At 44.2% G+C, this 15,194-nt stretch overlaps 1 protein-coding gene across 1 annotated transcript in view; it reads right to left on the reverse strand.

The window, feature by feature from the left end:
* Window positions 1-270: 270 nt before the first annotated feature.
* The window catches only part of LOC311137483 (ubiquitin-protein ligase E3A-like), a 41,438-nt gene continuing 26,514 nt past the window's right edge, over window positions 271-15,194 (reverse strand). The window contains exons 8-15 of the mRNA XM_084172022.1: window positions 14,763-15,089; window positions 9,929-10,073; window positions 7,836-8,041; window positions 4,895-5,059; window positions 4,127-4,282; window positions 2,969-3,042; window positions 2,586-2,729; window positions 271-1,768 (exon numbers count right to left, since the gene is read on the reverse strand). Of these exons, the coding sequence (XP_084028148.1) occupies window positions 1,648-1,768; window positions 2,586-2,729; window positions 2,969-3,042; window positions 4,127-4,282; window positions 4,895-5,059; window positions 7,836-8,041; window positions 9,929-10,073; window positions 14,763-15,089 (1,338 nt within the window). The 3' untranslated portion in view covers window positions 271-1,647. The remainder of the gene's footprint in view (window positions 1,769-2,585; window positions 2,730-2,968; window positions 3,043-4,126; window positions 4,283-4,894; window positions 5,060-7,835; window positions 8,042-9,928; window positions 10,074-14,762; window positions 15,090-15,194) is intronic.

Genomic DNA, 15,194 nt, shown 5'->3' on the forward strand with positions numbered 1-15,194 from the left:
CAGGAACAGGGTAGGAGTGAAAACCTACAGGAGGGTCTCTCTCTCCAGGAACAGGGTTGGAGTTAAAACCTACAGGAGGGAATCTCTCTCCAGGAACAGGGTTGGAATTAAAACCTACAGGAGGGAATCTCTCTCCAGGAACAGGGTTGGAGTTAAAACCTACAGGAGGGTATCTCTCTCCAGGAACAGGGTTGGAATTAAAACCTACAGGAGGGTATCTCTCTCCAGGAACAGGGTAGGAGTGAAAACCTACAGGAGGGTATCTCTCTCCAGGAACAGGGTTGGAATTAAAACCTACAGGAGGGTATCTCTCTCCAGGAACAGGGTTGGAATTAAAACCTACAGGAGGGTATCTCTCTCCAGGAACAGGGTAGGAGTTAAAACCTACAGGAGGGTATCTCTCTCCAGGAACAGGGTAGGAGTTAAAACCTACAGGAGGGTATCTCTCTCCAGGAACAGGGTTGGAATTAAAACCTACAGGAGGGTATCTCTCTCCAGGAACAGGGTAGGAGACCCCTGCCCTAACATAGTGCACTTCTTATGAGCCCTATGGGCCCAGGTCAAAAGTAGTGCATTATGGGAATCCTGCAGAGCAGGAACACTGTATTGGTGTACTTGGTGAGAACAGTCCTGTGTCTTAGACCAGAGTTTCCCAAACTCGGTCCTGGGGCCCTCCTGGGTGCACGTTTTGGTTTTTGCCCCAGCACTACACAGCTGATTCAAATAACCAACTCATCAAGCTTTGATGTTTTGAATCAGCTGTGTAGTGGTAGGGCAAAAACCAAAACGTGCACCCAGGAGGGCCCCAGGACCGAGTTTGGGAAACCCTGCCTTAGACAACGTGCTAACACTTCATATGAACACCCTCTTCATAATGCATTATAGATCCTTATGAGCAGCTATAAGCACCTATGTCAGGTATTATAATGCCATATGCATAACTCACAAGGTATTATGAATGCACTTATAATGCATTATGAAGAGGGTATTCATATTAGGAAGTGTTACGGACAACACTGCTGGCATTACAGAATACTGACTGGGAAGACTTATGATCCATAAACAAACAAAATGTCACCAGATGGCAGTATACAGTCCTGTATATACCATTCACTAACAGTATACAGTCCTGTATATACCATTCACTAACAGTATACAGTCCTGTATATACCATTCACTAACAGTATACAGTCCTGTATATACCATTCACTAACAGTATACAGTCCTGTATATACCATTCACTAACAGTATACAGTCCTGTATATACCATTCACTAACATTCTGAAGATCTAGTTAAGCGCACTTTCACAACAATCAGAGACAATGATAACCTGCTTCTTTACTGGCTGCTTCTTAAAAGTTTTTACACGTCAACAATCTTTAATAAACACATGTAAAAGAAGAACCGGGCGAGGTCCAGTAAGAATTCTAGCTGATTTAAACTATTTGAAACGGCCAGAAAAATAAGGAGAGGTTGGGATCTGAGGGGATCAAGGTGTCAGCCTAGATACTGTTCAGGCACACAGTCATAATGCCACTTTTCATTTCAACTCATGCATCACTGGGTTGTAGAACTCCTTCCTTCTCCATAAAAAAAGGTGTAACCATTTAAGTTTCTTCTTTTCAGAGTAGTTTGTTTGTTTTGTGTCACAGCATTCCAAATCCTTTGGCATAAGTGATGGCTTTGAGAAGTCTTTCCTTCAGCTTCTCCTTCGAATCGTATTCAGGGAGCAGCAAAGCATTAAAACAGGTGTGAGAAGTAGGTAACCTGGAGAGAGAGAGAGAGAGAGAGAGAGAGAGAGAGAGAGGGAGAGAGGGGGCGACAGAAAGAGAGAGAAGAGCGAGAGGGGGGAGAGAGAGAGGAGAGAGGGGGGAGAGAGAGAGGAGAGAGGGGGAGAGAGGGATGAGAGAGGGGGAGAGAGAGACAGAGAGATGGGAGAGAGAGACAGAGAGATGGGAGAGAGAGACAGAGAGATGGGGGAGAGAGAGAGGGGAGAGGAGAGAGACATAGAGATGGGGGAGAGAGAGGGGGAGAGAGACAGAGATGGGGGAGAGAGAGCGTGGAGAGAGGGGGGAGACAGAGAGAGAAGAGCGAGAGGGGGGAGAGAGAGAGCGAGAGGGGGGAGAGAGAGAGCGAGAGGGGGGAGAGAGAGAGGAGAGAGGGGAGAGACAGAGAGATGGGGGAGAGACAGAGAGATGGGGGAGAGAGAGAGGACAGGGGGGAGAGAGGAGAGAGGGAGAGAGAGAGAGAGAGATGGGGAGAGAGAGCGTGGAGAGAGGTGGGAGAGAGTGGGGGAGACAGAGAGAGAGAGAAGAGCGAGACGGGGTAGTGAGAGGAGAGAGGGGAGAGAGAGAGGGGGAGAGTGAGCGAGAGAGAGGGGGGAGAGAGAGAGCGAGGAGATGGGGGAGAGAGAGAGAGCGAGATTATAGATCTGTCCAAGTCGTCTGGGAGGCCCCATTGAAACAGGACTCTGTCCCAAATGGCACCCTATTCCCTACATAGTGCACTACTTTAGACCAGAGCCTTATGGTAGTGCACTATATAGGGAATAGGGAGCCATTTGGGATGCACCCCCTGGTCTCACCTGTCTGTGTCGGGGCCGTTCTTGGCGATGATCATCTTCAGCTTTCCCAGGCCTCCTACGGGTGCTCTGTCAGTCCCTGTAGTAAACTGGAGGAACAGCCTCTTATCCTCCTCACCAAACGAGTGCACCGTCTCCCAGAAGTCTCTGTGAGAGGGGAAATAAACAACAACATTTCATAAAACATGATATATATATAACAACATTACATAACAATAAAACAGCAGTATCAGAATGAGCAGGAGTCGAATTAAATAAATGTCCACAGATATGATCTTTTAAAGAGACATTTTGAAATAGAGTTATGTATTGGACTAAAAAAAAAATCTATGTCAACATTTTAACATTCTGTGTCATTCTGGAGATAAATTACAACATGTTTTTACTTGATAACGCGACAATCTCTGCTGTAGCCGCCGTCATACTCGGTCGTTTCTTCAAGTGCTTGAAAGTCTAAATTCTGAACACAAGAGACAAACACATCAGGCTACATTAGATCAGGTGGTGTAGAAAACAGGAAGCAGTGATCCCAACGCGGACACCAAATGTCCTTTTCTGTGGCTCAAATCTCAAAATCAGTCTTTCCGTGATACCTTGCATCCTGTGGTCCTCTGTAGCTCAGCTGGTAGAGCACGGCGCTTGTAACGCCAAGGATAGGGGCGGCAGGTAGCTTAGTGGTTAAGAGCGTTGTGCCAGTAACCGAAAGGTCGCTGGTTCTAATCCCCGAGCCGACTAGGTGAAAAATCTGTCCATGTGCCCTTGAGCAAGGCACTTAACCCTAATTGCTCATGTAAGTCGCTCTGGATAAGAGCGTCTGCTAAATGATAAAAATAAAAATAATAAAAAATAAGGATAAAAGCGTCTGCTAAATGGCATATTAATATTTATTATTATTCTCCCGTCTCATTGCCCCCTTCTCACCCGTATTGGAGCAGAAGGGCCAAGATCCCAGTGACCTACTTCCTCACATCATTTAGAAAAGGAAACCAGGAGAGGAAGTGAGTAAACGAAGACAGAATAATTGAGAACAGGCCTCAGATCACTTTCCTTACTGCTTCCACAGATAAGTAGCTTACCCTGCTTCCACAGATACGTAGCTTACACTGCTTCCACAGATAAGTAGCTTACCCTGCTTCCACAGATACGTAGCTTACCCTGCTTCCACAGATACGTAGCTTACCCTGCTTCCACAGATACGTAGCTTACCCTACTTCCACAGATACGTAGCTTACACTGCTTCCACAGATAAGTAGCTTACCCTGCTTCCACAGATACGTAGCTTACCCTGCTTCCACAGATACGTAGCTTACCCTGCTTCCACAGATACGTAGCTTACCCTGCTTCCACAGATACGTAGCTTACCCTGCTTCCACAGATACGTAGCTTACCCTGCTTCCACAGATACGTAGCTTACCCTGCTTCCACAGATAAGTAGCTTACCCTGCTTCCACAGATACGTAGCTTACCCTGCTTCCACAGATACATAGCTTACCCTGCTTCCACAGATAAGTAGCTTACCCTGCTTCCACAGATAAGTAGCTTACCCTGCTTCCACAGATGAGTAGCTCCACTTCTTCAGGTCTAAATAAACACTTGAGCGGCGACTCGTTGGTGACCATCCGGAAGCCCCTTCTGAAGGCTTTGAACTGGCGCTCCACACTCTTATTGAGCATGTAATCACCATACAGAGAGACAAACTCCTGGAGAACACAGACACACAGATAGGACCAGTCAAAATAAATGGCATCATTCACTTCGACAGTATAAACTTATTTGATACCTCAGTGGTCCTGTGATAGACTAGATACTTCAGTGGTCCTGTGATAGACTAGATACTTCAGTGGTCCTGTGATAGACTAGATACTTCAGTGGTCCTGTGATAGACTAGATACTTCCGTGGTCCTGATATAGACTAGATACTTCAGTGGTCCTGATATAGACTAGATACTTCAGTGGTCCTGTGATAGACTAGATACTTCCGTGGTCCTGATATAGACTAGATACTTCAGTGATCCTGTGATAGACTAGATACTTCAGTGGTCCTGATATAGACTAGATACTTCAGTGGTCCTGATATAGACTAGATACTTCAGTGGTCCTGTGATAGACTAGATACTTCAGTGGTCCTGATATAGACTAGATACTTCAGTGGTCCTGTGATAGACTAGATACTTCAGTGGTCCTGTGATAGACTAGATACTTCAGTGGTCCTGTGATAGACTAGATACTTCAGTGGTCCTGATATAGACTAGATACTTCAGTCACTAACAGGTATCTCACCTTCCTATTGTCCTCACTAACAGGTATCTCACCTTCCTATTGTCCGCACTAACAGGTATCTTGTCCCCGTGTTCCCTCAGGTCGTAAGTGATGGGGTCTCCAAACAGGTCAGTCTGTGAGATCTGGAAGGTGATCATCATGTCCTCCTCCACGTTCCCCTCATACTCCAGCAGCTCCTTCAGACTCTGGTACTGAACCTGGCATGGGAGAGACCACAGGCTATCAGTCAGTATAATGGGAGAGACCACAGGCTATCAGTCAATATAATGGGAGAGACCACAGGCTATCAGTCAATATAATGGGAGAGACCACAGGCTATCAGTCAGTATAATGGGAGAGACCACAGGCTATCAGTCAGTATAATGGGAGAGACCACAGGCTATCAGTCAATATAATGGGAGAGACCACAGGCTATCAGTCAGTATAATGGGAGAGACCACAGGCTATCAGTCAGTATAATGGGAGAGACCACAGGCTATCAGTCAGTATAATGGGAGAGACCACAGGCTATCAGTCAGTATAATGGGAGAGACCACAGGCTATCAGTCAGTATAATGGGAGAGACCACAGGCTATCAGTCAGTATAATGGGAGAGACCACAGGCTATCAGTCAGTATAATGGGAGAGACCACAGGCTATCAGTCAGTATAATGGGAGAGACCACAGGCTATCAGTCAGTATAATGGGAGAGACCACAGGCTATCAGTCAGTATAATGGGAGAGACCACAGGCTATCAGTCAATATAATGGGAGAGACCACAGGCTATCAGTCAATATAATGGGAGAGACCACAGGCTATCAGTCAGTATAATGGGAGAGACCACAGGCTATCAGTCAGTATAATGGGAGAGACCACAGGCTATCAGTCAATATAATGGGAGAGACCACAGGCTATCAGTCAATATAATGGGAGAGACCACAGGCTATCAGTTAGTATAATGGGAGAGACCACAGGCTATCAGTCAATATAATGGGAGAGACCACAGGCTATCAGTCAGTATAATGGGAGAGACCACAGGCTATCAGTCAGTATAATGGGAGAGACCACAGGCTATCAGTCAATATAATGGGAGAGACCACAGGCTATCAGTCAGTATAATGGGAGAGACCACAGGCTATCAGTCAGTATAATGGGAGAGACAACAGGCTATCAGTCAGTATAATGGGAGAGACCACATGCTATCAGTCAGTATAATGGGAGAGACCACATGCTATCAGTTAGTATAATGGATGTATGATGCATGATCAACAGCTAATGGGGATCCTAATAAAATCAATCAATCAATAATCTCAACTACAACACAGCAGCAGTTCCCACTAAGATCGATAGTCAGAAGGGGCAACACAAAACTGTTCTATAATCTTTGAACATGCTACATTAATATGTATTTAACAGGGATAAGCATGCTACATTAATATGTATTTAACAGGGATACACATGCTATATTAATATGTATTTAACAGGGATACAGATGCTATATTAATATGTATTTAACAGGGATACAGATGCTATATTAATATGTATTTAACAGGGATAAGCATGCTACATTAATATGTATTTAACAGGGATAAGCATGCTACATTAATATGTATTTAACAGGGATACACATGCTATATTAATATGTATTTAACAGGGATACAGATGCTATATTAATATGTATTTAACAGGGATACAGATGCTATATTAATATGTATTTAACAGGGATAAGCATGCTACATTAATATGTATTTAACAGGGATACACATGCTATATTAATATGTATTTAACAGGGATACAGATGCTATATTAATATGTATTTAACAGGGATACAGATGCTATATTAATATATATTTAACAGGGATACACATACATTTACATTTTAGTCATTTAGCAGACGCTCTTATCCAGAGCGACTTACATATATATATTTTTTTATACTGGCCCCCTGTGGGAATCGAACCCACAACCCTGGCGTTGCAAACGCCATGCTCTATCAACTGAGCTACATCCCTGCCGGCCATTCCCTCCCCTACCCTGGACGACGCTGGGCCAATTGTGCGCCGCCCATGAGTCTCCCGGTCGCGGCCGGCTGCGACAGAGCCTGGATTCAAACCAGGATCTCTAGTGACACAGTTAGCACTGCGATGCAGTGCCTTAGACCACTGCGCCACATGCTATATTAATATGTATTTAACAGGGATACAGATGCTATATTAATATGTATTTAACAGGGATACAGATGCTATATTAATATGTATTTAACAGGGATAAGCATGCTACATTAATATGTATTTAACAGGGATACACATGCTATATTAATATGCATTTAACAGGGATAAGCATGCTACATTAATATGTATTTAACAGGGATACACATGCTATATTAATATGTATTTAACAGGGATACAGATGCTATATTAATATGTATTTAACAGGGATACAGATGCTACATTAATATGTATTTAACAGGGATACACATGCTATATTAATATGTATTTAACAGGGATACAGATGCTATATTAATATGTATTTAACAGGGATACAGATGCTATATTAATATGTATTTAACAGGGATAAGCATGCTACATTAATATGTATTTAACAGGGATACACATGCTATATTAATATGTATTTAACAGGGATACAGATGCTATATTAATATGTATTTAACAGGGATACAGATGCTATATTAATATATATTTAACAGGGATACACATGCTATATTAATATGCATTTAACAGGGATACAGATGCTAAATTAATATGTATTTAACAGGGATACACATGCTACATTAATATGTATTTAACAGGGATACAGATGCTATATTAATATGTATTTAACAGGGATACAGATGCTATATTATGTATTTAGAAGGTTTTTAATCAAAATAGAATACTGAGTCCTTGTAGTAGTTGTCTAACCTGAAACACTCTTTAAATGACATAGATCTATTAAAAATGACATTTAAAACATATTTCAGCATGTTCCAGTACCGGGTGTGAGTCTGCCAGGTCCAGATAGGTGCCTTTCTTCCCCATCAGTTTCCTGTAGACCACCATGGGAAAGTGAACATCCAGGATGCAGTTGTTGTAGATGGCCAGGCCCAGGACGATGCCTATCAGGGAGAACTGGGCCTCGTTCTCCAGAGAGGACGGGTTGAACCAGAACAGCTTGGTGGACTCATCATACGTAAACATACCTGGAGGAGGGAGGGAAGGACCACTGGACATTAATACCGTGACCACAGATGGACAATTTGTTTGTGAATATTAAGTTCAAGTTTAAAACGTCAAAATATTTTTTTTATAGAAATGTGTCTTTGGCTTTACATACAGTGCATTCGGAAAGTATTCATATCCCTTGACTTTTTCCACATTTTGTTACGTTACAGCCTTATTCTAAAATTGATTAAATTGTTTTCCCACCCTCATCAATCTACACACAATAACTCAATGACAAAGCAAAAACAGGTTTAGACATTTTTGCAAATGTATTAAAAATAACAATCTGAAATAACACATTTACGTAAGTATTCAGACCCTTTAGTCAGTACTTTGTTGAAGCACCTTTGGCAGCGATTACAGCCTCGAGTCTTCTTGGGTATGACGCTACAAGCTTGGCACACCTGTATTTGGGGAGTTTCTCCCATTCTTCTCTGCAGATCCTCTCAAGCTCTGTCAGGTTGGATGGAGAGCGTCGCTGCACAGCTATTTTAGGTCTCTCCAGAGATGTTCGATCGGGTTCAAGTCCGGGCTCTGGCTGGGCCACTCAAGGACATTCAGAGACTTGTCCCGAAGCCACTCCTGCATTGTCTTGGCTGTGTGCTTAGGGTCGTTGTCCTGTTGGAAGGTGAACATTCGCCCCAGTCTGAGGTTCTGAGCGCTCTGGAGCAGGTTTTCATCAAGGATCTCTCTGTACTTTGCTCTGTTCATCTTTGCCTCGATCCTGACTAGTCTCCCAGTCGCTGCCACTGAAAAACATCCCCACAGCATGACGCTGCCACCACCATGCTTCACCGTAGGGATGGTGCCAGGTTTCCTCCAGACGTGGCTCTTGGCATTCAGGCCAAAGAGTTGAATCTTGGTTTCATCAGACCAGAGAATCTTGTTTCCAAGCGGACTGTCATATGCTTTTTACTGAGGAGTGGCTTCCGTCTGGCCACTGTACCATAAAGGCCTGATTGGTGGAGTGCTGCAGAGATGTTTGTCCTTCTGGAAGGTTCTCCCATCTCCACAGAGGAACTCTAGAGCTCTGCCAGAGTGACCATCGGGTGACCAGAGTGTGCCTCAACACAATCCTGTCTCAGAGCTCTACGGACAATTCCTTCGACCTCATGGCTTGGTTTTTGCTCTGACATGCACTGTCAACTGTGGGACCTTATATAGACAGGTGTGTGCCTTTCCAAATCATGTCCAATCAATTTAAATGTACCACAGGTGCACTCCAATCAAGTTGTAGAAACATCTCAAGGATGAACAATGGAAACAGGATGCATCTGAGCTCAATATCGAGTCTCATAGCAAAGGGTCTGAATACTTATGCAAATAAGGTATCTATAATTTTTTTACATTTGCAAATATTTCTAAAAACTTGTTTTCGCTTTATCATTATTTGGTATTGTATGTAAATTGATGAGGGAAAAAAGTATTTTATCTATTTTAGAATAAGGCTGTAATGTACTTTCCGATTGCACTGTATATAGAAATGTGTCTTTGGCTTACATATAACAGCATGTATAACGCAAAGCCTTAACATTCCAAGCAGAACATCTCACCAATATCAGGGTTAAACATCTCACCAATATCAGGGTTGAACATCTCACCAATATCAGGATTGAACATCTCACCAATATCAGGGTTGAACATCTCACCAATATCAGGGCTGAACATCTCACCAATATCAGGGTTGAACATCTCACCAATATCAGGGTTGAACATCTCACCAATATCAGAGTTGAACATCTCACCAATATCAGAGTTGAACATCTCACCAATATCAGGGTTGAACATCTCACCAATATCAGAGTTGAACATCTCACCAATATCAGAGTTGAACATCTCACCAATATCAGAGTTGAACATCTCACCAATATCAGGGTTGAACATCTCCTCCAGCACCAGCTGGAAGAACTCTTTGGACACCCCTCCCTCGTCGACGCCCTGCTCTCCTTCAAACTCCACAAACAGCTGCTTTCTCAGGTCCGCTGGGTTCTCCATGGCGATCATCTCCAACTGTAGGACACAGAAAGCAGGTTAGGAGGATTAAGACAGACACACAGAGGAACCATAGCACCAGCCTGGTCTTGGTCGACCGAGAGTAGTCTGTTCTTTCGACCAATCGATTGGTAGACATTTAAAATGTGTATTTTTCCATATATTGACACATCCTATGTGTTTTAATCTAATCAACTATATGCACTGAGCTTGTCTGATGAAATCATTAAGACAGATGAAGTCTTTTAGTTGTTGTTATTTCTTACATTATTAACCCAGAATTTTTTATGCGTTTTTTACATACAGACGGAAATCACTTTTGGATATCAGAGCGGTGCTAACTCACCTGCATTTCGAACAGAAATACGACTCTCCTGAATTGGATCCTTTGTTCGTACCCCCCAAGGCGCTTGAACTTATCCCAGAGGCTGCTCCAAGACGCCACCGGCAGAGAAGAGGTATTCGGAGTGGACTTCCACCGCTTCCGAGTATATTACTCGCTAATGTTAAGTCCCTGGACAATAAAGTAGACGAGCTCAGGGCGAGGATCTCCTTCCAGAGAGACATCAGGGACTGTAACATGCTCTGTTTCACGGAATCATGGCTCTCTCCTAATATACTGTCCCCGTCCAGTACATCTCGCAGACAGGAATAAAGAACTCTCCGGAAAGAAGAAATGCGGAGGTGTATGTTTCATGATTAACTACTCATGGTGTGATTGTGGTAACGTACAGGAACTCAAGTCCTTTTATTCACCCGACCTAGAATACCTCAATCAAATACCGACCGCAGAGTCCTCACCTCCCGAGATAATTATCTTCGGTCATCGTCACAGCTGTGTATATTCCCCCTCAAGCCGACACCACAACGGCGCTCAAGGAACTACACAGGACATTGTGCAAACTGGAAACTGTATATCCTGAGGCCGCATTTATGGTAGCTGGGGACTTTAACAAAGTAAATCTGAGGAAAACACTACCGAAGTTCTATCAACACATTGCCTGTAGTACTCGTGCTTCAAAAACTCTCGAACATTGTTACTCTCCCTTCCGGGATGGCTACAAGGCCCTATCCCCGATCTCCCTTCGGCAAATCGGATCATGACTTAATTCTGCTCCTCCCTTCCTATAGGCAGAAACTCAAACAAGAATTATCCGTGCTAATATCTATTCAACGCTGGTCTGACCAATCGGAATCCATGCTTCAAGATTGTTTTGATCACGCGGACTGGGATACGTTCCGGGTCACCTCTGAGAATAACATTGACGTAACACAATGACGGAGTTCATTGGGAAGTGTATAGGGGATGTTGTTCCAATTGTGACGATTAAAACCTATCCAAATCAAAAACTGTGGATAGATGGCAGCAAAACTGAAAGCGCAAACCACAGCAAGGTGACTGGGAATATGGTTGAATATAAAACAGTGTAGTTATTCTTTCCCTCCGTAAGGCAATCAAACGGGCAAAACGTCAGTACAGAAACAAAGTGCAGTCGCAATTAAATAGCTCAGATACAAGACGTCAGTGGCAGGGACTCCAGACAATCACGGACTACAAAAGGAAAACCAGCCACGTCGCCGACACCGACGTCTCGCTCCCAGACAAGCTAAACACCTTCTTCACTCGCTTTGAGGATAACACAGTGCCAACGACGTGGCCCGCTCAAGAGGACTGTGGGCTCTCGTTCTCTGTGGCCAATGTGAGTAAGACATTTCAGCGCGTTAACCCTCGCAAGGCTGCCGGCCCAGACGGCATCCCTAGTCGCGTCCTCAGAGCATGCGCAGACCAGCTGGCTGGAGTGTTACGGATATATTAAATCTCTCCCTATCCCAGTCTGCTGTCCCCACATGCTTCAAGATGGCCACCATTGTTGCTGTACCCAAGAAAGCGAAGGTAACTGAACTAAATGACTATCGCCCCGTAGCACTCACTTCTGTCATCATTAAGTGCTTTGAGAGACTAGTCAAGGATCATATCACCTCTACCTTACCTGACACCCTAGACCCACTTCAATTTGCTTACCGCCCCAATAGATCCACAGATGATGCAATCGCCATCACACTGCACACTGCCGTATCCCATCTGGACAAGAGGAATACCTACGTCAGAATGCTGTTCATTGACTATAGCTCAGCCTTCAACACCATAGTACCCTCCAAGCTCATCATTAAGCACGGGCCCTTGGTCTGAACCCCGCCCTGTGCAACTGGGTCCTGGACTTCCTGACGGGCCGCCCCCAGGTGGTGAAGGTAAGAAACAACACCTTCACTACGCTAATCCTCAACACAGGGGCCCCACAAGGGTGCATGCTCAGCCCCCTCCTGTACTCCCTGTTCACCCATGACTGTGTGGCCAAGCACGCCTCCAACTCAATCATCAAGTTTGCAAACGACACAACAGTGGTAGGCTTGATTACCAACAATGACGAGACAGCCTACAGGGAGGAGGTGAGGGCCCTGGCAGAGTGGGGCCAGGAAAATAACCTCTCACTCAACATCAACAAAACAAAGGGCCGCAGTGTAGAGGGACAAAAGCTTCAAGTTCCTCGGCGTACACATCACTGACAATCTGAAATGGTCCACCCCCACAGACAGCGTGGTGAAGAAGGTGCAACAGCGCCTCTTCAACCTCAGGAGGCTGAAAGAAATTCAGCTTGGCCCCGAAGACCATCACAACCATTTACAGATGCACCATTGAGAGCATCCTGTCGGGCTGTATCACCGCCTGGTACGGCAACTGCACCGCCCGCAACTGCAGGGCTCTCCAGAAGGTGGTGCGGTCTGCCCAACACATCACCGGGGGCACACTGCCTGCCCTCGAAGACATTTACAGCTGGGACCGAGAGACTGAAAAACAGCTTCTATCTCAAGGCCATCAGACTGTTAAATAGCCATCACTAGCCGGCTTCCACCCAGTACCCAGAACTTAGTCACTGTCACTAGCCGGCTACTCAACCCTGCACCTTAGATGCTGCTGCCCTATGTATATAGTCATATACATGTACAGTTGAAGTGGGAAGTTTATATACACTTAGGTTGGAATCATTCAAACTCGTTTTTCAACCACTCCACAAATGTCTTGTTAACAAACTATAGTTTTGGCAAGTCGGTTAGGACATCTACTTTGTGCATGACACAAGTAATTTTTCCAACAATTGTTTACAGACAGATTATTTCACTTATAATTCACTGTATCACAATTCTAGTGGGTCAGAAGTTTACATACACTAAGTTGACTGTGCATTTAAACAGCTTGGAAAATTCCAGAAAATGATGTCATAGCTTTAGAAGCTTCTGATAGGCTAATTGACATCATTTGAGTCAATTGGAGGTTTACTGTGGATGTATTTCAAGGCCTACCTTCAAACTCAGTGCCTCTTTGCTTGACATCATTGGAAAATCAAAAGAAAATCAGCCAAGACCTCCGAAAAACAATTGTAGACCTCCACAAGTCTAGTTCATCCTTGGGAGCAATTTCCAAACACCTGAAGGTACCACGTTCATCTGTACAAACAATAGTACGCAACTATAAACACCATGGGACCACGCAGCCGTCATACCGCTCAGGAAGGAGACGTGTTCTGTCTCCTAGAGATTAACGTACTTTGGTGCGAAAAGTGCAAATCAATCCCAGAACAACAGCAAAGGCCCTTGTGAAGATGCTGGAAGAAACAGGTACAAAAGTATCTATATCCACAGTAAAACGAGTCCTATATCGACATAACCTGAAAGGCCGCTCTGCAAGGAAGAAGCCACTGCTCCAAAACCGCAATAAAAAAGCCAGACTACGGTTTTCAACTGCACATTGCGACAAAGATCGTACTTTTTGGAGAAATGTCCTCTGGTCTGATGAAATTAAAATAGAACTGTTTGGCCATAATGACCATCGTTATGTTTGGAGGAAAAAGGGGGACGCTTGCAAGCTGAAGAACACCATCCCAACCGTGAAGCACGGGGGTGGCAGCCTCATGTTGTGGGGGTGCTTTGCTGCAGGAGGGACTGGTGCACTTCACAAAATAGATGGCATCATGAGGAAGGAAAATTATGTGGATATATTGAAGCAACATCTCAAGACATCAGTCAGGAAGTTAAAGCTTGGTCGCAAATGGGTCTTCCAAATGGACAATGACCCCAAGCATACTTCCAAAGTTGTGGCAAAATGGGTTAAGGACAACAAAGTCAAGGTATTGGAGTGGCCATCACAAAGCCCTGACCTCAATCCTATAGAACATTTGTGGGCAGAACTGAAAAAGCGTGTGTGAGCAAGGAGGCCTACAAACCTGACTCAGTTACACCAGCTCTGTCAGGAGGAATGGGCCAAAATTCACCCAACTTATTGTGGGAAGCTTGTGGAAGGCTACCCGAAACGTTTGACCCAAGTTAAACAATTTAAAGGCAATGCTACCAAATACTAATTGAGTGTATGTAAACTTCTGACCCACTGGGAATGTGATGAAAGAAATAAAAGCTGAAATAAATCACTCTCGTATTATTCTGACATTTCACATTCTTAAAATAAAGTGGTGATCCTAACTGACCTAAGATATGGAATCTTTACTAGGATTAAATGTCAGGAATAGTGAAAACTTAGTTTAAACGTATTTGGCTAAGGTGTATGTAAACTTCAGACTTCAACTGTATGTATGTATGTATGTATATATATGTTTGTGTGTGTGTGTGTGTGTGTGTGTGTTGTTTATGACTCACCCTGACGAGGGCGTCGTCTATGATGTGGTCTCGCCGTACTTTGAGCCGGAGGTATGGGTTGAGCTGCTGTCCTTGCACCAGGCTGTAGAGGGCTGTGATCCTCCTCTCGCTGTACATACTGATGCGGTTGTCGTAGTAAAGACCAAGGCTCTTTGTGCAGGCGTTGAGGATGAATGGGCAGGTCTGGAAGGAGAACTTGCTCTCGGAGTCCACCTTGAAGAAGGTGAAGTCCTTGTCCATCTCTAGAACATCGTTCAGCGGCTCGTTGACAAACTCCTCGAAGGGAATGAGGGGCCGTCTACAGTCCAGTGTCCTGACGCCCAGCTCCTTTTGATTTGATCATTTTAAAAACATATCAACCACGCGTGGATACAATGCTTTTAAAATCCATGTGGTTAACACAAAGTATTTAAATTATTGTGGATAACAAAG

This window comes from Coregonus lavaretus (assembly GCF_964263955.1).
Source record: "Coregonus lavaretus genome assembly, chromosome: 11".
Classification (NCBI taxonomy): Eukaryota; Metazoa; Chordata; class Actinopteri; order Salmoniformes; family Salmonidae; genus Coregonus; species Coregonus lavaretus.